Source organism: Lithobates pipiens, unplaced genomic scaffold (assembly GCF_037356315.1).
Source record: "Lithobates pipiens isolate NorthernLeopardFrog02 unplaced genomic scaffold, aLitPip1_a1.2 Scaffold_18, whole genome shotgun sequence".
In the NCBI taxonomy this organism is placed as follows: domain Eukaryota; kingdom Metazoa; phylum Chordata; class Amphibia; order Anura; family Ranidae; genus Lithobates; species Lithobates pipiens.
In genome coordinates this window covers 579526637-579551001 of record NW_027507758.1, presented here as the reverse complement: position 1 = coordinate 579551001, position 24365 = coordinate 579526637, and the positions used below count along the sequence as shown (strand labels likewise).

General features: G+C 46.4%; 1 protein-coding gene across 1 annotated transcript in view; it reads left to right on the top strand.

The window, feature by feature from the left end:
- Window positions 1-1832: 1832 nt before the first annotated feature.
- The window catches only part of TMEM214 (transmembrane protein 214), a 54550-nt gene continuing 32017 nt past the window's right edge, over window positions 1833-24365 (top strand). Inside the window, exons 1-5 of the mRNA XM_077489100.1 lie at window positions 1833-2009; window positions 4131-4348; window positions 16335-16485; window positions 18187-18321; window positions 22264-22346. Coding sequence (XP_077345226.1) covers window positions 1886-2009; window positions 4131-4348; window positions 16335-16485; window positions 18187-18321; window positions 22264-22346 — 711 coding nt within the window. The 5' untranslated portion in view covers window positions 1833-1885. The remainder of the gene's footprint in view (window positions 2010-4130; window positions 4349-16334; window positions 16486-18186; window positions 18322-22263; window positions 22347-24365) is intronic.

Genomic DNA, 24365 nt, shown 5'->3' with positions numbered 1-24365 from the left:
AAAGTCCTGCTAGCCACATCTTTGGAGCGGTGAAAGGAGCGGTGTATTCACCACTCCCAAACCGCTCCTACCCATTGAAATCAATGGGGCAGCGCGGCTATACCGCCGCCAAGGCGCCGCTGCAGCAGCACTTTGCGGGCGGTTTTAACCCTTTTTTCGGTTAAAACCACCCCGCTAGCGGCCGCAGACCGCCGCTCAAAACGATGGTAAAGCGCCACTAAAAATAGTGGCGCTTTACCACCAACGGCCGCACCGTCCCAGTGTGAAAGGGGCCTTAGGTTTGTGTGGTGGGTGGGACAGGTGGTCAGTTAGGTTTGTGTGGTGGGAGGGACAGGTGGTCAGTTAGGCTTGTGTGGCGGGTGGGACAGGTGGTCAGTTAGGCTTGTGTGGTCGGTGGGACAGGTGGTCAGTTAGGCTTGTGTGGTGGGTGGGACAGGTGGTCAGTTAGGTTTGTGTGGTGGGTGGGACAGGTGGTCAGTTAGGTTTGTGTTGTGGGAGGGACAGGTGGTCAGTTAGGTTTGTATGGTGGGTGGGACAAGTGGGCAGTTAGGTTTGTGTGGTGGGAGGGACAGGTGGTCAGTTAGGTTTGTGTGGTGGGAGGGACAGGTGGTCAGTTAGGTTTGTGTGGTGGGTGGGACAGGTGGTTAGTTAGGTTTGTGTGGTGGCAAGGATAGGTGGTCAGTTAGGGTTGTGTGGTGGGAGGGACAGGTGGTCAGTTAGGTTTGTGTGGTGGCAAGGATAGGTGGTCAGTTAGGTTTGTGTGGTGGGTGGGACAGGTGGTCAGTTATGTTTGTGTTGTGGGAGGGACAGGTGGTCAGTTAGGTTTGTGTGGTGGGTGGGACAGGTGGTCAGTTATGGCCCTTTCACACTGGGGCAGTTTTCAGGCGCTACAGCGCTAAAAATAGTGCCTGTATAGCGCCTGAAAAAAACGGTCCCTTTCACTCCAGTGTCGAAGCCGGAGGGCTTTCACACTGGAGCGGGGCGCTTGCAGGATGGTGAAAAAAGTCCTGCTAGCCGCATCTTTGGAGCGGTGAAAGGAGTGGTGTATTCACCACTCCTAAACCGCTCCTACCCATTGAAATCAACGGGACAGCGCGGCTATACCGCCAGCAAGGTGCCGCTGCAGCGGCACTTTGCGGGCGGTTTTAACCCTTTTCCGGCCGCTAGCAGGGGCTAAAACCACCCCGCAGACCACCTCTAAAATGACGGTAAAGCGCCACTAAAAATAGCGGCGCTTTACCACCGATGGCCGCAACGTCCCAGTGTGAAAGGGGCCTTAGGTTTGTGTGGTGGGTGGGACAGGTGGTTAGTTAGGCTTGTGTGGTGGGTGGGACAGGTGGTCAGTTAGGCTTGTGTGGTGGGTGGGACAGGTGGTCAGTTAGGCTTGTGTGGTGGGTGGGACAGGTGGTCAGTTAGGCTTGTGTGGTGGGTGGGACAGGTGGTCAGTTAGGTTTGTGTGGTGGGTGGGACAGGTGGTCAGTTAGGTTTGTGTGGTGGTAAAGACATGTGGTCAGTCAGCATGGTGTGTGCTGCGCAGTACAGTCTGTCAGTCAGGTTGGAATTTGACTGACAGCTCAGGTGGTCAGTCAGGTGTGTGATTGGTCACCAATATCACGTGGTCTCCAGTTAAGCTGGTGTATAGCCTACAGCCATCCTATAACGCTCTACCCCCGCTCTCTACCCCCACCACTTGATCTGCCAGACTGCCTGTCTTGTGACGTTGTAACGGAACATAGACGTGGCGGAGTCTTACCGGACACAGTACGCATGCGCCACGTCAGAAGTCAGCCTATGGTACTGTCGCACGTCACAGGATTCCCCGGAAGAGGCGGGGCAATAGGTTACCGGAGGTGACGCTGGGCCGGAGAACTCAAAGCGAGCAGACATGGCAGCTATTGCGGATGGCAAGTGGAAGGTGGTGGGGGCAAAGAGCAAGAAAAGCGGAGAGAAGAGGAGAGCGCTGGGGGAGAGCAATGTCCCTCCGACCCTGTCCGCCATCACTGCTGGTGGTATGACACTTCTCACACCTTGCTGCCCTATACACTACCGACTCAGCAGCTTGCTGCCCTGTACGCTGCCGACCCAGCACCTTGCTGCCTTATCAGTGGCAGCCTGTGAGGAATGGATAGACCTTACTACCATGTGCATTGCTCTTCTCACACCTTGCACATTACCAGCCCCAGCATGTCAGGAAAAGATTTACCTTGCTGCCCTGTGAACGTGCGATCCCAGCATGTTAAGGGAAGATTAATCTTGCTGCAAGTTCACTGTGTAGTTCTAATCAAATAATTTTGGAGACAGCTCTTATGTCCCTTTTGTAATACAAATTCCAGCATGTCAGTAGAGCACTTCTGAATTTCCTGCCCTCTACACTACCAGTGACTGACCGTAAGCAGTTGCTAATAGGAAATGGCAGGAGGAGGCAGACCATATATCAGCTGCAGATGTTGTGGTTAATATTTCTGTTTGAGAGCTCTTGATTGCGTGTGCATCTGGAGAGATACCTAGGGGTACTCGATCTATTAACACTGCATATCCAAAGCTGTCTGCTCTAAGGACCCACGTCCATCTTGTATGATATACATAGGAGGTACCTGATCTTTTAACACAGCATCTCTAGGACCATCTTGCATAATCTAGGGGTACCTGATTTTTGGACCTGGAGTCAGTGTATATTGTGGACCTGTGGTCAGCTTACATGGCACACCTAAGGGGGCCTGCTGTATAGGCCTGGGGTCAAATTACATGGTGCACCTAGAGCTACTTGATCTATTTAAAATGGCATACCTAGCGGTGTCTGCTCTGAGGACTTGAGCCACCTTAAATGATATGAGCCTGGGGTCCGCTAACAAAGTATACCTATATGGAACCTGTGCCAGCTAACATGGAATGCTTGGACCTGGGGCCAGCTTACAAGATATACATAGAGGCACCTGTAACAAAACGTCCCACACTCTGCTTGAGTGCTTTCGTCCTATACCGCTTCCTTCCAATCTGACTATAGATATCAGATCTTCCAACCAGTTACCAATAACTAGATGGTACTCGTTTTGGCTGCTGAGCATGAACTGATTTATTTGATATCTCACAAATGTATACCTCCAGGATGACAATACCAACTGTAACCAGAAACCTAATTAACAAGAGCTAATTAACTAATCATTTAACCAGTTTAGGTGACTCGGAGAGATGACCTTTCAGGTGCTAGCCTTGTCTCCTAGCTCACTACAATACACATTATAGCAGACTATCCAAGACAGGTGGCTGGCTGATGACATCAGCATTTGATATGAGCCGTAATAGTGTGAAGCAGTAAATATTTCTAATATGGCATATAGGCCCTATATAGGTTTCCCAGAGTCTGTGTGCCCTGGAGGGTACATGGTCTTGAATACAAAGTAACATTGCTTCAAGGGTCCCAAGGCATACACCTCAGAAAGAGTAGTGTTCCCTTAAAACCCAGGGCCCATAATCTGTAGGCCAGAGGCTAGCATTCAGTCACCCCCCCCCCAAAAGCTTCTGTTCCGGGTGAGTCTATCACATTACCTTCTCTATGCACCTAGAGCCAGATTATATGATCCACATAGGTGTGCCTACTCTATGGACCTGGGGTCAGCTTTCAAGGTGGGCCCATGTTTTATTTCAACTGATGTACATTCAGAATAAATGTTTCATTGATTTGACTTGCCAAACTAAAACCTGCCAGGTTATGTGATTTAAAACTATATTGTTGCTGTTTGTAGTGACTTTAAAGAATCCTAACCTTCTAATCAAACAGGAGTAGAACATGACTCCTATATTTTTGATAGTCGGGCTTACTGGAAGCTTTCTCTTTAACTACAGCTTATTGTCCCCTGTCCTGCTTTGCCTGCCGATAACTAGGTGCTGCCGATAACTAGGTGCTGCCGATAACTAGGTGCTGCCGATAACTAGGTGCTGCCGATAACTAGGTGCTGCCGATAACTAGGTCCTGCCTTTGACTTTTCACCTTCAGTCTTTTCAGCTGCTATTTCTGCTCAGACATCTTGTGTAATTTGGGATAAAGGGTATAGCGCAATAACCGCCCTCCAGAGCATTTTTCTGGCTAACATACTACTTAGATGACAGCCTGTTCTTTCTGTTCTTCGCAGTTCCCATTAAGTCGTCGGTGTATGAGTTGGGTTTTGAGAAGATCATGAAGAAGCAGAACAAGGAGCAGGTCCCCCCCAACAGCAGCATCAACAGCTCTGAGCCCCAGCAGAACAAGAAGCAGCAGCAGAATAGCGGGAAGAGTTCCAAGAAAAATTCTGGGGGGAGTACAGTGATGGTGCAGGGCAAGTTCCCTACTCTGGAGGAGGCAATCCGAGCTGTGAGTATGACTACATTGATGATATTGGTGAGGGATTTTACACTGATGTATACACAAACCTCTAATCTTTAAGCTGATCATTTCAGGTCACTTTCAGTCCTTTTCAAATCTTCAGTTTTCATTTAAATAATACATGGAAATCCTGCCATGAATGCCCTTATTCAGGTAGTTCTAGAATGACAACAGTTTGCTAAATGCTAGAAGAAATTTAATATATTGATGCTTACAAGTCATTTGATGTGATGGCTGCATTTCTTTTTATTTTCAATTCTCCCCCCCCCCCCTCCCCCCTATTTTCATCTGATGGAGATCCTGCAACTAACACTGTTCCTTTCCCTTCGTAGCTATGCCTGTTTCTTCACTGTGTCTATCTAGTCGTGGATGTCACATAGGCTGGACTTTAAAAATGTCTGCCTTTGTCTTTAATACATAGTGGGTTTATTGAACTAATTGTTTGCACAAGAATTTGTTACTTTGTGATTTCTTATAAGCTCACAGAAAGTAATATGGATGCTGCATTTTTGCAAAGGTCAACGAGTATTTTCTTTGCTTGCTGAAATGTTCTTAGCCTGAAAAGTGAACGCTAATGCAGCCACCACATCTAAGGACTAGTGAGCTGCAATATACAGTGATATACTTTTGTTTCTGGTCTTGGATACGCTTTACTTGGTCTCTTTAATTTTCATCTTGCTACAAAGGTTCCAGGTGGAGTGCTGACTTTATAAAACTGAAAATGATGCTTAGAAGTTAGTTGGCAAGGCTTAGATTCTTGGTGATGTTGGCTACGCGTGGTACCTGATAGCTTTTTAACAAGCTAGTTATTTGAGTATCAAAAGAATCGAAACCCTCAAACTGTGAATCTATATTTATCCAATCGGGTTGCATCGAGACTAGTATCGGCGCCAGTACCGAGCATTTACATGTGCATTAAGATAAAAGACCTTCAATGTACAGCAGCCCCTCTAATACTTACCTGAGCCCATCTCTATCCAGCGATGTCCACGAGTGCATTGGACATCCAACTCCCCCTCCTGATTAGCTGTGACACAGCAGCGGCGCCATTGGCTCCTGCTGCTGTCAATCAAACCCAGTTAGCCAATTGGGAGAGGGGCGGGGCCAACTGTGGCTCCATGTCTTAACGGATACATGAAGCTGCAGCTAGGCTTTGGTGCCCCCATAGCAAGCTGCTTGCTGTGGGGGCATTCAATAGGAGGAAGAGGCCAGGAGCTCCAGCCAGGGACCTGAGAAGGAGGATCTGGGCTGCTTTGTGCAAAAGCAACTGCACAGAGCAAGTAAGTTTAACATGTATCACTTTAAATGATAAGTTCACTTTTTTACAAAAAATTCACAATTTTTTGCAGATAAAAAAATGTGCATTATTGTCACGGGAGCCTGTAAAGCATTCCACCAGCAATTATACAGGATTTATATAGCGCCAACAATTTGTGCAGGTTCTGATTTCTTGCATAGCAGCAATTTTTTTAAAATGTAGGCGAGTATGGACTTGGCATGAGGAGAAAAACCTTTTGTTGTAAAAAATCTATCTTGGAGTTCTTCTTTAAAGCGGTTGTATAGTCAATTTTTTTACTTTAACCTACAGGTAAGTCTATAATAAGGCTTACCTGTAGGTAAAAAGAATATCTCCTAAACCTGTTGGATTTAGGAGATATTCCCCTCCCAATGAGCCGCTGACTTGAGCGGCACATGCGCACAGGGGATTCTCGGCTGAAAGTCCGGCAGACGCCAGACTTTGCCGGGAAGAAAACTCACATGCGCGGGAGTGACAACATTCCAATAGACACGCTGAGGGATCATGCCGGCTCCCCCGGCATGGACCGAGTGAGATGCCAGCGCCTCGTTCTGAGGCAAGTATTTCATAATGAGCTAGTATGAGGTGCATACTAGCTCATTATGCCTTTTCCCTTGCAGGTGTAAACAAAAAAATAAATAAAAAATAGTCAGTGGGTTTACTCCCACTTTAAGCAAACCTTAAGGGTTTTTTTTTTTGGTTTTTTTTCTTGTAAGGACTATGCATCTCACTAGGGCTGTAACTAACGATTATTTTCATAATTTATTAGTTGGTCGATTTTTTTTTTTTTTTTTTTTTTTTTTTTTTCAGTTAATCAGTAAATAACCTTTGAAGTGTGGTGTATAATTTTAGTTAATATGTAAAATTTAAAAAGAAGCAATTTTATTCTTAAATATCTCTATGCAGTGGTAAATCTAAATAACCAACTACATGGTCAGGTAACAAAATTTCTAATCCACTCTGAAAATAACACAGAAAATATATGTATTAGAGGTTGAATCTGGTAAATATCATCAGACTCGGAGATCAATTTTTTTTTTTAAGAAAAAAAAAGTTACTGTTTTGCAGCTTTTCAAACAGAACTGGAATATATTATATGCCCGCCATACAAAAACAATGCCTTCGTTCCTTTTTTAACCATAGTGATGGGAACATTTTGAAATGGTAAACTTCTTGGTCAAAGGAATTTTCAGATGGTTTGATTTTCGTTCAGAAATTACATTCATTTTAAAACAGAATGTTCAAAGCAAATTATATTTTCAAACCAAATTCTTTCATTCAGTGAATGTAAAAAGATTTTTCATACGAATATTCTTGTGTGAAAATTGATCCGTGTGGCCAGCATTTGGCTCGGTACACACCTATGCAGTTTGTTTTTGATCTGTTTCTGCAGTGCTTTTTTTTTTTTTGGCCAATTTGTTGAACAGATTAAAAAACACAAATTGCTGCAGAAATGCATTACATACTTTTCTTCAGCTTCTCCATTGAAGTCTATTGAACCAAAAAAGCACAATTTTGTGTTGAAAAATGTCCTTGACCCTTTTCAAATATGCAGCAGCTGAAAAAAGCGTAGGAAACCATGTTAAACTAGTGGGGTTCTGCAAAAAGCACTAAACACATAGATGTGATCCAGGTGTAAGATGTTTACTAACATAATCGAGGTAAAAAAAAAAAAAGCCTTTATAGTACAAAGAGCAAATAATCGCTACTGTAAGGGGTTGTGTGTCTGGGTGTTTTTTTTTTGGAGTTTTTTTTTGCGGAATAGTGAAAGTAATATTTACAGTAGCAATTATTTGCTCTTTGTACTATGAAGGGCTAATTTTTTAATTATTTTTTTTAGCCCCATTGATACTGCCCGATTAATCGATTTTATAATCTATTAGTTTCGGCCTACATCTAGCTGTAATAATTCATGGTTGATACTATTTCCCAATGGTTCCTGTAGAGAGAAGATATTTTAAAAATGTTGGTGTCTTGGCACAGGTGACATGACACTCCTTTCAGGTAGATCTTGGAGAACAGACAAGTCCAGATTTCATGAGAAGACTCTACTGAAATAAACTTGGATGTCTTCTCATGAGATTTTGCGTGCTACTCCTTGGAATCTTTCTGGAAGGATGGTTGTGCCCAGGGATACCGAAGACTGTGGTCTGTATGCAAATGGGATGCTACTCCTCCAGACTGACATCCACCCCTTAAGACGTTTGGGAATTTGCATAACCCAAGAGTTGGCCCGCTGTTTGGATTAGGGTTCTGGATGTCTACTGAGGCAGATAGCTGTGATGTTTTCAGTAAGCTGTTTATACAGTGAGGCGGGAAAAAAGTATATGATCCCCTGCTGATTTTGTATGTTTGCCCACTGAAAAAAATGATCAGTCTTTAATTTTAATGGTAGGTTTATTTTTAACAGTGAGAGACAGAATAACAAAAAAAATCCAGAAAAACACATTTCAAAAAAGTTCTAAATTGTTTTGCATCTTAATGAGTGAAATAAGGATTTGATCCCCTATCAATCAGCAAGATTTCTGGCTCCCAGGTGTCTTCTATACAGGCAACAAGCTGAGATTAGGAACACTCCCTTTAAAGGGAGTGCTCCTAATCTCAGCTTGTTACCGTTATAAGAGATGCCTATCCACAAAAGCAATCAATTGGATTCCAATCTCTCCACCATGGTCAAGACCAAAGATCTATCCAAAGATGTCGGGGACAAGATTGTAGACCTACACAATGATGGAATGGGAATACAAGCCCTTCGCCAAGCAGCTTGGTGAGAGGGTGACAAGTTTGTGCGATTATTTGCAAATGGAAGAAACACAAAATAACTGTCAATCTCCCTTGGTCTGGGGCTCCATGCAAGATCTAACCTCGTGGAGTTTCAATGATCATGAAAACGGTGAGGAATCGGCCCAGAACTACACAGGAGAATCTTGGCAATGATCTCAAGGCAGCTGGGACCATGGTCACCAAGAAAATAATTGGTAACACACTACGCCGTGATTGAAGGACTGAAATCCTACAGCGCCCGCAAGGTCCCCCTGCTCATGAAAGCACATGTACAGGCCCATCTGAAGTTTGCTAATGAACATTTGAATGATTCATAGGAGAACTGGATAAGTGTTGTGGTCAGATGAGACCAAAGTCAAGCTCTTTGGCCTCAACTCACTGTGTTTGGAGGAGGAAGAATGCTGCCTATGATTCCAAGAAAACCATCCCCACTGTCAAACATGGAGATGGAAGCAATATGCTTTGGGGATGTTTTTCTAAGGGGACAGGACAAATTTACTGCATCAAAGGACAGGGACATGTACCGTCAAATCTTGGGTGAGAGCCTCCTTCCCTCAGCCAGTACATTGAAAATGGGTCGTGGATGGGTATTCCAGCATGACAATAACCCAAAACACACGGCCAAGGCAACAAAGGAGTGGCTCAAGAAGAAGCACATTAATGTCCTGGAGTGGCCTAGCCAGTCTCCAGACCTTAATCCCATTGAAAACACGTGGAGGGAGCTGAAGGTTCAAGTTGCCAAATGTCAGCTTCAAAACCTTAATGACTTGGAGAGGATCTGCAAAGAGGAGTGGGACAAAATCCCTGCTGAAATGTGTGCAAATCTGGTGGCCAACTACAAGAAACGTCCTGACCTCTGATTGCCAACAAGGGTTTTGCCACCAAGTAACTAAGTCATGTTTTGCGGGTCAAATATTTCACTTATTAAAGCGGAGGTCCGCCGATTAATTATACAAATACTGCAGCTGCTTTTAAAATAAGGACACTTGCCTGTCCAGGGCACCCGCGATGTCGGCACCCAAACCTGATCTATCCCTTGGCTGCCGGGTGCTGCCACCACCATCTTTGGTAAGGGAATCGGAAAGTAAAGCCTTGCGGCTTCACTTCCTGGTTCCCTACTTCGCATGCATGAATCGTGGCAGCTGGCTTCTGGGACCTGTGTGTCTCCCAGAAGATGGGGGGGGGGCAGGGTGGACAGAGATGGCGCCGGAAGTGGCGTAGATACCTGTGGGTGGCTCGGGAATCTATGCCCGGAAGTGGGAGCAAAATACCTACATTAGATGGCCAATGTGACAATGGAAAGGGGGAGGAACCGGAGAGGTGGAAGTTCCATTTTTGGGTGTAACTCCCCTTTAAAATGGAAATCGCTGTTTAAAATCAACCTACCATTACAATTATATACTTATCATTTCTTTGTCAGTGGGCAAATGTACAAAATCAGCAGGGGACATATACTTAATTCCCTCACTGTAGCTTCTTTGACCGTCTCATGCCCGCCCAACGTCATATGACATGACATAACGTGACGGACTTTGAGTGGGTATAGCTGAATGTTGCCTGTAGTTAGACATCAGACATTGATGTTTTTAGCCGGGGATTCCTTACACCATAAGAATGATCATAGGGGCGGTTCCGCCGCTTGATCGTTCTTACGGCCTCCCGCCTCCCTCCGGTGCTTCTACCGATCAAAGTGGTGAGTCGGACAGAGGATCCGCCGGGCCTGGATGTTAATCATAGAGATTTCCAGCGGACCAGATGGTTGCCGGAGTCTGATTGTCGGAGGCTGGGCACAATGTTATGACGTCATGCCTGGCCTCTGCATTCAAAAAAAGGCGCCGCTTTTTTATTATTTTTTTTATTTCAGGCTTCCCAGCCTAGTAGTGAGATGTGGCGTCTTATTGACCCCATATCTCACTATAAGATAGGTTTACATTCCTTGTAATAGGAATAAAAGTGATCAAAATATATATATATATATATATATATATATATATATATATATATATATATATATATATATATATATATATATATATATATATATATATATATATATATATATATATATATATATATATATATATATTTTTTTTTTTTTTTCAAAAAGGCGTCAAAATAAAAGTATAATTATCAATAATAATTTTTTTTTTTTTAAGCGCCCCTGTCCCCATGTGCTCGCACGCAGAAGCGAATGCATACGCAAGTCCCGCCCACATATGAAAACTGTGTTCAAACCATACATGTTGAGGTATCGACACGAACGGTGGAGCGAGAGCAATAATTTTCTCCCTAGACCTCCTCTGTAACTCAAAACATGTAACCATTAAAAAAAATAAAAAATTCAAGCGTCCCCTATGGGGATTTTGAAGTACCGAACTTTGGCGCCATTCCACGAGCGTGTGCAATTTTGATGCGTGACATGTTGGATATCTATTTACTCAGTGTAACTTTTCACAATATGAAAAAACATTGGGCTTCTTTCCCCAAAGTTTGAAAAATTGCTGTGCAAATACCGTGTGAGATAAAAAGTTGCAACTGTGTGTGTGTGTATGTATGTGTTCTAGTTTTGTGGTTCTATGTAATTACTAGCAAAAAATGATGATTTGTAGGAGAGAGGTCAGAATTGGCCTGGGTGGCAAATGGTTAAAATATCACAGCCATGATCCTGCATTACATAGTTCAGCTACCCAGTGTTGATGTTACTGGGTCTAAAATGGAAATGAATGTAATGAAAATAAAAGGGTTTTATTTCATCATTTTATTAGTATGTTGATTGACGGGTGAGACCAGGGAAAGCAAAATGTAAGCAGATTAAACTTCAGCTTTTTAGTTACCGTATATACTTGAGTATAGGCCGACCCGAATATAAGCCGAGGCCCCCAATTTACCCCAAAAAAACTTGGAGACTTAGACTCGTGTATAAGCCAAGGGTGAGACATGCCTGTCCGTCCATCCCTGTGTGTGTCCGTCCATCCCTGTGTGTGTCCGTCCATCCCTGTGTGTGTCCGTCCATCCCTGTGTGTGTCCGTCCATCCCTGTGTGTGTGTGTGTGTGTCCGTCCATCCCTGTGTGTGTGTGTGTGTGTGTCCGTCCATCCCTGTGTGTGTGTGTGTGTGTCCGTCCATCCCTGTGTGTGTGTGTGTCCGTCCATCCCTGTGTGTGTGTGTGTGTGTGTCCGTCCATCCCTGTGTGTGTGTGTGTGTGTGTGTCCGTCCATCCCTGTGTGTGTGTGTGTGTCCGTCCATCCCTGTGTGTGTGTGTGTGTCCGTCCATCCCTGTGTGTGTGTGTGTGTCCGTCCATCCCTGTGTGTGTGTGTGTGTGTCCGTCCATCCCTGTGTGTGTGTGTGTGTGTCCGTCCATCCCTGTGTGTGTGTGTGTGTGTGTGTGTGTCCGTCCATCCCTGTGTGTGTGTCCGTCCATCCCTGTGTGTGTGTGTGTGTGTGTGTCCGTCCATCCCTGTGTGTGTGTGTGTCCGTCCATCCCTGTGTGTCTGTGTGTCCGTCCATCCCTGTGTGTGTGTGTGTCCGTCCATCCCTGTGTGTGTGTGTGTCCGTCCATCCCTGTGTGTGTGTGTGTGTGTCCGTCCATCCCTGTGTGTGTGTGTGTGTCCGTCCATCCCTGTGTGTGTGTGTGTGTCCGTCCATCCCTGTGTGTGTGTGTGTGTCCGTCCATCCCTGTGTGTGTGTGTGTGTGTGTGTGTCCGTCTATCCCTGTGTGTGTGTGTGTGTGTGTCCGTCTATCCCTGTGTGTGTGTGTGTGTGTGTGTCCGTCCATCCCTGTGTGTGTGTGTGTGTGGGTCCGTCCATCCCTGTGTGTGTGTGTGTGTGTGTCCGTCCATCCCTGTGTGTGTGTGTCCGTCCATCCCTGTGTGTGTCCGTCCATCCCTGTGTGTGTGTGTGTGTCCGTCCATCCCTGTGTGTGTGTGTCCGTCCATCCCTGTGTGTGTGTGTGTGTGTCCGTCCATCCCTGTGTGTGTGTGTCCGTCCATCCCTGTGTGTGTGTGTGTGTGTCCGTCCATCCCTGTGTGTGTGTGTGTCCGTCCATCCCTGTGTGTGTGTGTGTCCGTCCATCCCTGTGTGTGTGTGTGTGTGTCCGTCCATCCCTGTGTGTGTGTGTGTGTGTGTGTCCGTCCATCCCTGTGTGTGTGTGTGTGTCCGTCCATCCCTGTGTGTGTGTGTGTGTGTCCGTCCATCCCTGTGTGTGTGTGTGTGTGTGTCCGTCCATCCCTGTGTGTGTGTGTGTGTCCGTCCGTCCCTGTGTGTGTGTGTGTGTGTGTCCGTCCATCCCTGTGTGTGTGTGTGTGTGTGTGTCCGTCCATCCCTGTGTGTGTGTGTGTGTGTGTGTGTGTGTGTGTCCGTCCATCCGTGTGTGTGTGTGTGTGTGTGTGTCCGTCTATCCCTGTGTGTGTGTGTGTGTGTGTGTGTCCGTCTATCCCTGTGTGTGTGTGTGTGTGTGTGTGTCCGTCCATCCCTGTGTGTGTGTCCGTCCATCCCTGTGTGTGTGTGTGTGTGTGTCCGTCCATCCCTGTGTGTGTGTGTCCGTCCATCCCTGTGTGTGTGTGTGTGTGTGTGTCCGTCCATCCCTGTGTGTGTGTGTGTGTGTGTGTGTGTGTGTGTGTGTGTGTCCGTCCGTCCATCCCTGTGTGTGTGTGTGTCCGTCCATCCCTGTGTGTGTGTCCGTCCATCCCTGTGTGTGTGTCCGTCCATCCCTGTGTGTGTGTGTCCGTCCGTCCATCCCTGTGTGTGTCCGTCCATCCCTGTGTGTGTGTGTGTGTGTGTCCGTCCGTGTGTGTGTGTCCGTCCGTCCGTGTGTGTGTGTGTGTGTGTCCGTCCATGCCTGTGTGTGTGTGTGTGTCCGTCCATGCCTGTGTGTGTGTGTGTCCGTCCATGCCTGTGTGTGTGTGTGTCCGTCCATGCCTGTGTGTGTGTGTGTGTGTGTGTGTGTGTGTGTCCGTCCATGCCTGTGTGTGTGTGTCCGTCCATGCCTGTGTGTGTGTGTGTGTGTGTGTGTGTGTGTGTCCGTCCATGCCTGTGTGTGTGTGTCCGTCCATGCCTGTGTGTGTGTGTGTGTGTGTGTCCGTCCATGCCTGTGTGTGTGTGTGTCCGTCCATGCCTGTGTGTGTGTGTGTGTGTGTGTCCGTCCATGCCTGTGTGTGTGTGTGTGTGTGTGTCCGTCCATGCCTGTGTGTGTGTCCGTCCATGCCTGTGTGTGTGTGTCCGTCCATGCCTGTGTGTGTGTGTGTGTGTGTCCGTCCATGCCTGTGTGTGTGTCCGTCCATGCCTGTGTGTGTGTGTCCGTCCATGCCTGTGTGTGTGTGTGTGTCCGTCCATGCCTGTGTGTGTGTGTGTGTGTGTGTGTGTGTGTGTGTGTCCGTCCATGCCTGTGTGTGTGTGTGTGTCCGTCCATGCCTGTGTGTGTGTGTGTGTGTCCGTCCATGCCTGTGTGTGTGTGTGTGTGTGTCCGTCCATGCCTGTGTGTGTGTGTGTGTGTGTGTCCGTCCATGCCTGTGTGTGTGTGTGTGTGTGTCCGTCCATGCCTGTGTGTGTGTGTGTGTGTGTGTGTCCGTCCATGCCTGTGTGTGTGTGTGTGTCCGTCCATCCCTGTGTGTGTGTGTGTGTCCGTCCGTCCCTGTGTGTGTGTGTGTGTGTCCGTCCGTCCCTGTGTGTGTGTGTGTGTCCGTCCGTCCCTGTGTGTGTGTGTGTGTCCGTCCGTCCCTGTGTGTGTGTGTCCGTCCGTCCCTGTGTGTGTGTGTCCGTCCGTCCCTGTGTGTGTGTGTGTGTGTGTCCGTCCGTCCATCCCTGTGTGTGTGTGTCCGTCCGTCCATCCCTGTGTGTGTGTGTGTCCGTCCGTCCATCCCTGTGTGTGTCCGTCCGTCCATCCCTGTGTGTGTCCGTCCGTCCATCCCTGTGTGTGTCCGTCCGTCCATCCCTGTGTGTGTCCGTCCGTCCGTCCATCCCTGTGTGTGTGTGTCCGTCCGTCCATCCCTGTGTGTGTCCGTCCATCCCTGTGTGTGTGTGTGTCCGTCCATCCCTGTGTGTGTGTGTGTGTGTGTGTCCGTCCATGCCTGTGTGTGTGTCCGTCCATGCCTGTGTGTGTGTCCGTCCATGCCTGTGTGTGTGTGTGTGTGTGTGTGTGTGTGTGTGTCCGTCCATGCCTGTGTGTGTGTGTGTGTCCGTCCATGCCTGTGTGTGTGTGAGATAAAAAGTTGCAACTGTGTGTGTGTGTATGTATGTGTTCTAGTTTTGTGGTTCTATGTAATTACTAGCAAAAAATGATGATTTGTAGGAGAGAGGTCAGAATTGGCCTGGGTGGCAAATGGTTAAAATATCACAGCCATGATCCTGCATTACATAGTTCAGCTACCCAGTGTTGATGTTACTGGGTCTAAAATGGAAATGAATGTAATGAAAATAAAAGGGTTTTATTTCATCATTTTATTAGTATGTTGATTGACGGGTGAGACCAGGGAAAGCAAAATGTAAGCAGATTAAACTTCAGCTTTTTAGTTACCGTATATACTTGAGTATAGGCCGACCCGAATATAAGCCGAGGCCCCCAATTTACCCCAAAAAAACTTGGAGACTTAGACTCGTGTATAAGCCAAGGGTGAGACATGCCTGTCCGTCCATCCCTGTGTGTGTCCGTCCGTCCATCCCTGTGTGTGTCCGTCCGTCCATCCCTGTGTGTGTCCGTCCGTCCATCCCTGTGTGTGTCCGTCCGTCCATCCCTGTGTGTGTCCGTCCGTCCATTCCTGTGTGTGTCCGTCCGTCCATCCCTGTGTGTGTGTGTCCGTCCGTCCATCCCTGTGTGTGTGTGTCCGTCCGTCCATCCCTGTGTGTGTGTGTCCGTCCGTCCATCCCTGTGTGTGTGTGTCCGTCCATCCCTGTGTGTGTCCGTCCATCCCTGTGTGTGTCCGTCCATCCCTGTGTGTGTCCGTCCATCCCTGTGTGTGTGTGTGTCCGTCCATCCCTGTGTGTGTGTGTGTGTGTGTCCGTCCATGCCTGTGTGTGTGTCCGTCCATGCCTGTGTGTGTGTGTGTGTGTGTGTGTCCGTCCATGCCTGTGTGTGTGTGTGTGTCCGTCCATGCCTGTGTGTGTGTGTGTGTGTCCGTCCATGCCTGTGTGTGTGTGTGTGTGTGTGTGTCCGTCCATGCCTGTGTGTGTGTGTGTGTGTGTGTCCGTCCATGCCTGTGTGTGTGTGTGTGTGTCTGTGTGTGTGTGTCCGTCCATGCCTGTGTGTGTGTGTGTGTGTGTGTGTGTGTGTGTCCGTCCATGCCTGTGTGTGTGTGTCCGTCCATGCCTGTGTGTGTGTGTGTGTGTGTGTGTGTGTCCGTCCATGCCTGTGTGTGTGTGTGTGTGTGTGTGTGTGTCCGTCCAGCCTTGTGTGTCCAGCCTACCTGTGTCCCGAGCCTCCGTCCCGTCCCGAGCCGAGCCTCCGTCCTTCTGCCATGCCAGGATCGCCGCTCTTCGTCGGCGCCTCGGCGTCCATTCCACTGTTCAAAAGCCGCGCCTCCGTCTGTGATAGGCGGAACACTCAATTTCCCAGCAGTCTGTGTTCCGCCTATCACGGACATCCTCTCATCCTCGTCCGTAGTATGAGGATGAGCGGATGTCCGTGATAGGCGGACCACTGACTGCTGGGAAATTGAGTGTTCCGCCTATCACAGACGGAGGCGCGGCTTTTGAATAGTAGAATGGCCGCCGTCTGTCTGCTCGACACGCTGATCGGGCAGGCAGACGGCGATGACTCGAGTATAAGCCGAGGAGGGCACTTTCAGCCTCAAAAAAGAGGCTGAAAATCTCGGCTTATACTCGAGTATATACGGTATGTTGTGTTCCTCATGTATGGTTTGTTCTACATAGTAATCATTTACCTTCTTGGCTGTCTTGTAGCTGGACCTTGGTGAATTTAATCGGGAGATGGAAAAGAGTCAGAGTATGTTTCCAGAGAATCCCCATATCTGGGTTATGGACTTGGCAAGCTACCTGAATTTTAAACTGCAGACTGTGAAGAATGACCCCTTGCCTCTGCAGCAGTCACATGGTGAGTGGCCTGTTGGTGCAGTTGGACAGTAACACAGTATAGGCTGTAACTGGATGACATTCCGTTTGCTAAAGCAATGGTTTACATAATCTATTGCCACATATTGCTTTTTCTGCGGAATACTGCTTTCGCCTTTTTTCAATTCTTTATTGCAATGCTACTGTTCTATTCGCTATTTCAACCACTTTTCTGTCTACCTGCACTCGCTCTGGCGTTGACCGCACCTCATTGACTGTGTGTCTGATAGTGACAACAAAGGGCTGTGCCTGTACAATCCTGGTCAAGGCTAAATCGGCATTGTCTATTGTTATGAAGATGGTCCAAAGCAATGATATGCAGGTAACGCTGGAGTCAGTGGATGTCGGAGATTGAAGGAGATGCACAACACTGAGATGGGGGATGGGAGCAAAAAAATAATCACAAAATTTTTAAGCGGAAGTACCTAACTAGAACTATTCTTAACAATGTTCTCTTCCCCTCTTATCTTAACCTGTTGAAAAAAAGGTGTTTGTGTGATTTAAATGTTTATTTAATTTTCTCCAGCCCAATCACACGATTTCACAGCTCTGTCACCCCTGTCTTGGTGAACAGCTGCAGGGGAGGAGAGGAGGAGGAGGAGGAGGAGCAGCAGCAGCTGGCCTAAAGGAGCCTATGGGTGATGTCACAACTCCCAGAATTCACAGCTGTTGAGCACTTAAAGTGGAAGTAAACCCATCGATTTAAACAGTTAAAAAAAAAAAAAGGCATGCCGGGATTGCTAACTGCACATTGGCTGTGCTCTCAGCCAAACTATCAAACCATCCAATGGCTGGTGTCATAACGAATCACATGTGCAGCACCATAGCAGTTGAAGATTAAACAGAGGCAAAGATGGCAGCTTCCTTGGCTGAAAACGATAGGGGAGTTTACTTCCACTTTAAGCAGAGCTGCAGGACCATGTGACCAGAGCAGATTGAAAGTACACACGCCACTTTTTTTTTTTTTTGGTTTGTTTTATACAGGTTAGGCAGGATAGATAGGAGGAAGATGGAAGGGAAAGGTGTTTTTTTTTTTTTTTTTTGTTTGTTTGAATAGTTCATAGTTAGGATTTTCTTCCACTTCAAAGAAAATAAGGATGACACACATTTCATGCGCAATACTTTAGGCTGGGTTCACATCTTTGTGGTGCAATTTTTCCACTTTGCATTTTACATGCACTTTTAGGTGCCCTGCCATTAAACTTTATTAGAATGCATGTTTTCATGATGGCTTATCAAAGTTTTGCATGATATTTTTTTTTGATGCACTTTAATAAAATGTGTGTTCTAACAGAGTATAATGGCAGTGTACTTTTAGTGAAAAGCACAACACAAAAAACACACCACTCCAATGTGAACGGGTAATTAAGCTGGCCATAGATGGTTCGAATCTCAGCTGGTTCAGCATAGAACAGCCGAAAGTCGAAGCATTCATTGGAAGGCTGATTGTACCCAAGTCGATACATCAAACAACCTTCATATTATTTTATTTTTTTTCACCAAGTTAGATTGGAATTGGATAAATATCCTCTTGCTTGAGTTTTAGCTTGATAATATACAGCGAGGAAATCAAACTGTACCTCCGGAACCCCTAAACAAATGATTTGTCCATTTTAGTTTCACAATTGAAATGCTCAGGAATTCTCTTCAGCATACTTGAATGTAATCTGCTCTTTTCTCTCAGATTACCCATACTGTCTGGTGAGCAAGGAGCTTAAGACCGCCATCAGATCAGTGCTTTCTAAAGCCCCCTCCGTTTTGGGTCTACTGGTGGATAATTGTATACGATCAATGCTGGAGGAGTTGGAGAAACCCACAGGTAATGATGGCCCAAAGGTGTACTGCCCAAGGATGACTAAGAGTGTGTGTGTGTGTGTGTGTGTGTGTGTGTGTGTGTGTGGTGTGAAGGCTTGTTAACAGTGTTGCAATAAAACCAGTAATCTCTTAATAGAATGTTGATGAGCACTCTCAAAGTTCATTGATCTTCCTTCCATTCAGTAGCTGCCTGTCTGCAGGAGCCTGCCAATGCACCCCCGATCTGCTGATTGCAGGTGCAATGCATTTTAGTGTAAAAATAAAATGCTGTTTGCCATTTTTTCTTTTTTTACTTTCATAAAGATGTGCATTTATTTTATGAAAGGTGAAAGTATCCCCTCTATGTATCTCGTGGTTGGAGTTGGCAGGTGATAGTCGTATGTGGTTAGTTGCCTGCCTGGTGTAATGAGAGTTGTGTATCAGATACTGCCAACGTCAGACCTTACATCATTTATTTACTGTTGCCTGTCTATAAGAATTCCTTAATGATGGTAATTGCTTCACTGAATGAATGGGGAATATAGAATGGTTGGATGTACCAAAGGTATATGGAGTTTAGAGGGTGAGTTTTTGTCTGGATTTAAGAGGGGGACTGGGTACTGTTTAAAGTGGTGGATGATGTTTTATTCCACAGGGTGGAATGTCTGTTTTCTCCTATGGTTTTTGCGATCCAGAAATGCCAGGCTTCCATTCTAAACATAGCAGATATTTTTAATTTCTCCTTTTGAAAACCTAGATTTTACCAGTTCAGATGAATTGGGGGATGTTTCTATGAACTGGCTTTGGCTTTTATAGCTGTCAAGAAAATAAAGGAATTCATTCTTTTAGAGCAGTGGACTCCAAATTACAGCCTGGGGGCCAGATACAGCCTTTTGCTTGCATTTATCTGGCCCTTGGGGGCACCATTCCTCCTACTGACATAAACAATGTGGAATAATTCTTCTCTCAATGGGCTGCTATTTCTCTCGCGGGCACCAGCGATGGAGCCACTATTCCTCTCACGAGCGCCAGGACATTTTCTACTACTGGCCACAGTCCAGTCCCTAGAGGGATAATAAACTGTCCCTTTGTTTAGTATGTTTGGAGGTCCCTTTTCTAGCGCACATGGGTATGTCCTTTGAGGGACCGTTTGGTTGAGCCTTGAATGGGAAATTTACTGAGGTCCATTTAGGTGAGAGGGTAGATGACATTTTTTTATTTTCTCATCCAAATTCTTAAGGCCCGTGGGCAGGTCCACCGATTTTTGTGGTATGATGTTCCCTCTTGTAGATGCTAGTTGGGTAGCATTTTCATTTAATCCCCTTTTAGGTAATGGTATTAGAGCAGATTCTAGCCATTCTTTACCCCCAGTTTTATTTTGTTCAGTGTAGTGGTGCTCTTAGATTTCTCTAAGTTTAGGTTTATTTTTTTAATTATGGCTGCTGTGTGTGTGTGTGTGTGTGTGTGTGTGTGTGTGTGTGTGTGTGTATAGATTTTTTTTTTATCTTAGAATAAAAAGATCATGATTCTCGCAACATAAAATCTTTCAATTATACAAAAAAAGGGGCTAACTTTACTGGTTAAGGCTCTTTCACACTACCGATCCGTTTGTCCGCCTGTCAGTTTTTCAGGCGGACCTGAACGGATGCTCCATAGAGGTCTACGGAGCGTCGGATGTCAGCGGTGACATGTCTGCTGAGATCTGACCCGCTCCGATCCGAAAAAGTGTGACGGAGGACAAACCTACTTTTCCATCCGTCATCGGATTGGAGACTCTACGGTCCGTCTTCATCCGATCCCCCCCATAGGGGAGAGCGGCGCTCTGACAGGTCCGTCCCTGCGCAGTGTGCAGAGACAAACCTGTCATCTTCCTGCTCAGCGGGGATCAATGGAGCGATCCCCGCTGAGCAAGCAGATGACCACGGGGCACTGATCCGCCCCATGTGAAATAGACCTTAGACTTTTTTATTTTCCATTAGTCATTTTTTTTTCCAAACAAATAGCACTTGAAAGACAACTGCGCAAATACAGTGAGATATAAAATATTTCTCCAGGGTGTCTACTAAAAATATATAGTGTGTGTGTGTGTGTTTTGGGGGGTTCAAAGTCATTTTCTTGCAATAAAAATTATTTTAACTTGAAACCAGCAAATGTCAGAAAAAGGTTTAGTGTTTTAAGTGGTTAAACTTTTTTCACTTGCGCAGGCAGGCTAGTCCATTGACAAATTGTTACAATGTTATACTTAAAGCGGTAGTAAACCCGCAATGTTTTTTTTTTTTTTTTTTTTTTTTTTTTTAAACCTGCAAAGCAAAAGGCATAATGAGCTAGTATGCACCGCATACTAGCTCATTATGAAATACTTACCTTAGAATGAGGCCCCGACATCTGGCCCGATCCACGCCGAGGGAGCCGACATGCTCCCTCAGCGTCTCTTCCGGGTATCGCGGCTCCGGCGCTGTGAGTGGCCGGAGCCGCGATATCGTCACTCCCGCGCATGCGCGCGGGAGATTTCAGTCCGGCCGCACGAGCGCTGCCGGATTTTCACGGAGAGAACCCCCTTGTGCGCATGCGCCGCTGCAGTCAGCGGCGCATACCGAGGGGAATATCTCCTAAACCGTACAGGTTTAGGAGATATTTTTTTTACCTACAGGTAAGCCTTATTATAGGCTTTCCTGTAGGTAAAAGTTAAAAAAATGACCATACTACCACTTTAAGTTCAATTGATATAGAATGTTTTGATTCTTGGCAGACTGCCTGTTTTTTTTTTTTTTTTGTTTTTTCCTTTCTTTTGATGGATGTGGCTTCAGAAGAGCAGAGAAAATTCTTTGCATAAAAAGAATTGTGAAATACTTTAGTCAAGATCACATAACGATTCTTGACAATTGTGCAGCTCATATATATATATGTGTGTGTGTGTGTGCGCGCGCGCGCTGTAGTGCGTTTTCCAGATTGGGTAATGCAGGGGTTGACAAATTTGCTTGGAATCTAGGAGCCAGCTAAAAAAGTTAGGAGCCAGGTCCGTGACGGCGATCTGGACCTGTCCCTGGCCTGACATGGAGACGAGTGAGGGGAAGATAGCCCCCAGCCCCCCACCTGTCTCCAAGTCATTGCCCATAGCTCTTAGAGGGACATTTTTAAATTGCATTTTAGTGTAAATATGAGATGTGAGGTCTCTCTGACCCCAGATCTCGTATATAAAAGAGGACCTGTCATGCTTTTTTCTATTACAAGGGATTTTTACATTCCTTGTAATAGGAATAAAAGTGACACACATTTTTTTTTTTTTTTAAAAGAACAGTGAAAAAAATAAAAATAAAAGTTAAAATAAGAAAAAAAAATTGTTTTAAATGCGCCCTGTCTTGCCAAGCTTGCGTGCAGAAGCGAACGCATATATGAAAGCGGTGTTCAAACCACACATGTGAGGTATCGCTGCGATCGGTAGAGTAAGAGCAATAATTCTAGCCCCAGACCTCCTCTGTAACTCAAAACGTGCAACCTGAAGAATTTTTTAAACGTCGCCTATGGAGATTTTAAAGGGTAAAAGTTTGTCGCTATTCCATGAGCGGGCGCAATTTTGAAGTGTGACATGTTGGGTATCGATTTATTCGGCGTAACATTATCTTTCACAATATAAAAAAAAAAAATTGGGCTAACTTTACTGTTGTAAAGACGGGATACCCCCAGCTATGCTGCCCCAGGCGCAAGGTCGCTGATTCTAGTCGCCAATGCGACCGGGTTTTGTCGAGCACTGGGGTAATGACTCTACCTGTCTGAGGGTTTTTGACATAAAGCTGGAGGGGTGTTCAGGTATCCAAAAGCTTTTGGCCTTAGTGTAAATAAGCTCCCTTCTATTGGATACCGTCACTTGTCATTACTAAGGTTTCTCTGTGCTGCCCACTGTTGTATAATAGAACTCTATGCAGGGAAATATCTCCGCCAACATGACATTCTGTACTTATCTCGGCAGGAGACTGTGTTCATGGTTATCGGATTTGCATCCAGGCTGTACTGCTCGACAAACCCAAGGCTGTGACCCTAGATCTTAAGAAGGTAAATATCCAGTACTGTCCTGAATAACGTATCCTATGAAATACAAAGCTTTTTTATTTTAGCTTTGAGGGAGCTTTGTGCTTCAGCGTGTGTGACCTAAGACAGTGGTTACTGACCTTTCCTGGAGGGGATAGGTGTCTCCTGGGCCATCATTCTAGGGATAATGTCTATCCTTCTGTAGACTCCCTCATTGCTATGTTAATTAACAATTTTGGTGAACCAGATATCCAGTACATCATGAAGCGTGCCGTGTCCACCACCAGCAGGATATGAGGTCACTTTCAACTATGCTTATGATTGGTGACTCACTGGCGTGGCAGGCTATTGGTAGGGGGATTTCACTCAGGCTGTCAGCAGCACACTGAGGCTGAGCTAGCGACCAGTCGGCATCTGGGCTGATCCTGAAACTTCCGTGATCTCCGCAGAGCCTCAACCAGTTCTGCAACATCAGTTGACAGCAGGCTTTAGTATTACCAGACCTCCCGTGTAGCTTCTAAACTGTTAACTTGTAAAGGCTTTTAAAGAGTCACCATGGAGATTTGTAGCTACTGTAGTTTGGCACTGTTTCACAGGCATACACAATTTTTAGCATGACATTATAGGTTTTCATCTACTTGGTGTAAAATCTTTTATAATTTACCAAACGATTGGGTCTTGTATTGTGTTTTTGTTCATTAAAACTCCAGCAAAGTTTTTATTTTTTCCCCCCAAAAAATTGCATTTGAAAAACCTCTGAGCAAACATTGGAGGATGACGGGGGGGGGGACAGTCAGGGGTGATTGGTGGGCGGGAGCAACATTTTTATTTTTTTACTTTTTGCTATAATATCCCCAAAAATATATATAAACACATTTCTTCCTCAGTTTAGACCGATATTTATTCTTATATATTTTTGGTAAAAATCGCAACAAGCGTATATTGATTGGTTTGCACAAAAGTTATAGCGTCTACACAATGGGGGATAAATTTATGGCATTTTTATTAAAAAGTATCCATATCAGCGAGTATCAGTACTTGTACTCAGTCTTCACGTGGTATCGGGACAACCCTAAATGGCTTATTTATATTTATGTTGATGTTTTTGGCCTGACTTCTTCTTTAACCTCCTCGCGCCCGCCCTATAGCCGAATGACGGCCGTAGAGCAGGCGCGTTCGTTCGGGCGGTCGTCCCTGGACGGCCTGATGTTTACTTCCGCAATGCGCGCCGCGGAAGTTCTGTGTTCGCCGTGTCCCCCGGGGACAGGCAAACACAGATCGCTGTAAACGGCCAATCACAGCGGCCGTTTACAGCGTGATCGGCGTGTCCAATGGGAGATGATCTCATATGTAAACATATGAGATCATCTCGCAGCGCCGTTCTCCTTCCTCGCACAGACAGTGCGAGAGGGGAGAGATGAACGGCTGCAGCGGCAGCCGTTCTGATTGTGGAAAAAAAATAAATTTAAAAAATGAAATAAAAAGTGCCATCCGCCCCCAGCAGTGCCATCTGCCCCAGTGCCATCCACCCCAGTGCTACCTGCCCCCAGTGCCATCCACCCCAGTGCTACCTGCCCCCAGTGCCATCCACCCCAGTGCTACCTGCCCCCAGTGCCATCCACCCCAGTGCTACCTGCCCCCAGTGCCATCCACCCCAGTGCTACCTGCCCCCAGTGCCATCCACCCCAGTGCTACCTGCCCCTAGTGCCATCCACCCCAGTGCTACCTGCCCCTAGTGCCATCCACCCCAGTGCTACCTGCCCCTAGTGCCATCCACCCCAGTGCTACCTGCCCCTAGTGCCATCCACCCCAGTGCTACCTGCCCCTAGTGCCATCCACCCCAGTGCCACCTGCCCCCAGTGCCACCTGCCCCCAGTGCCACCTGCCCCCAGTGCCACCTGCCCCCAGTGCCACCTGCCCCCAGTGCCACCTGCCCCCAGTGCCACGTATCAGTGCCACGTATCAGTGCCATTTGTCATCAGTGCCACGTATCAGTGCCATTTGTCATCAGTGCCACGTATCAGTGCCATTTGTCATCAGTGC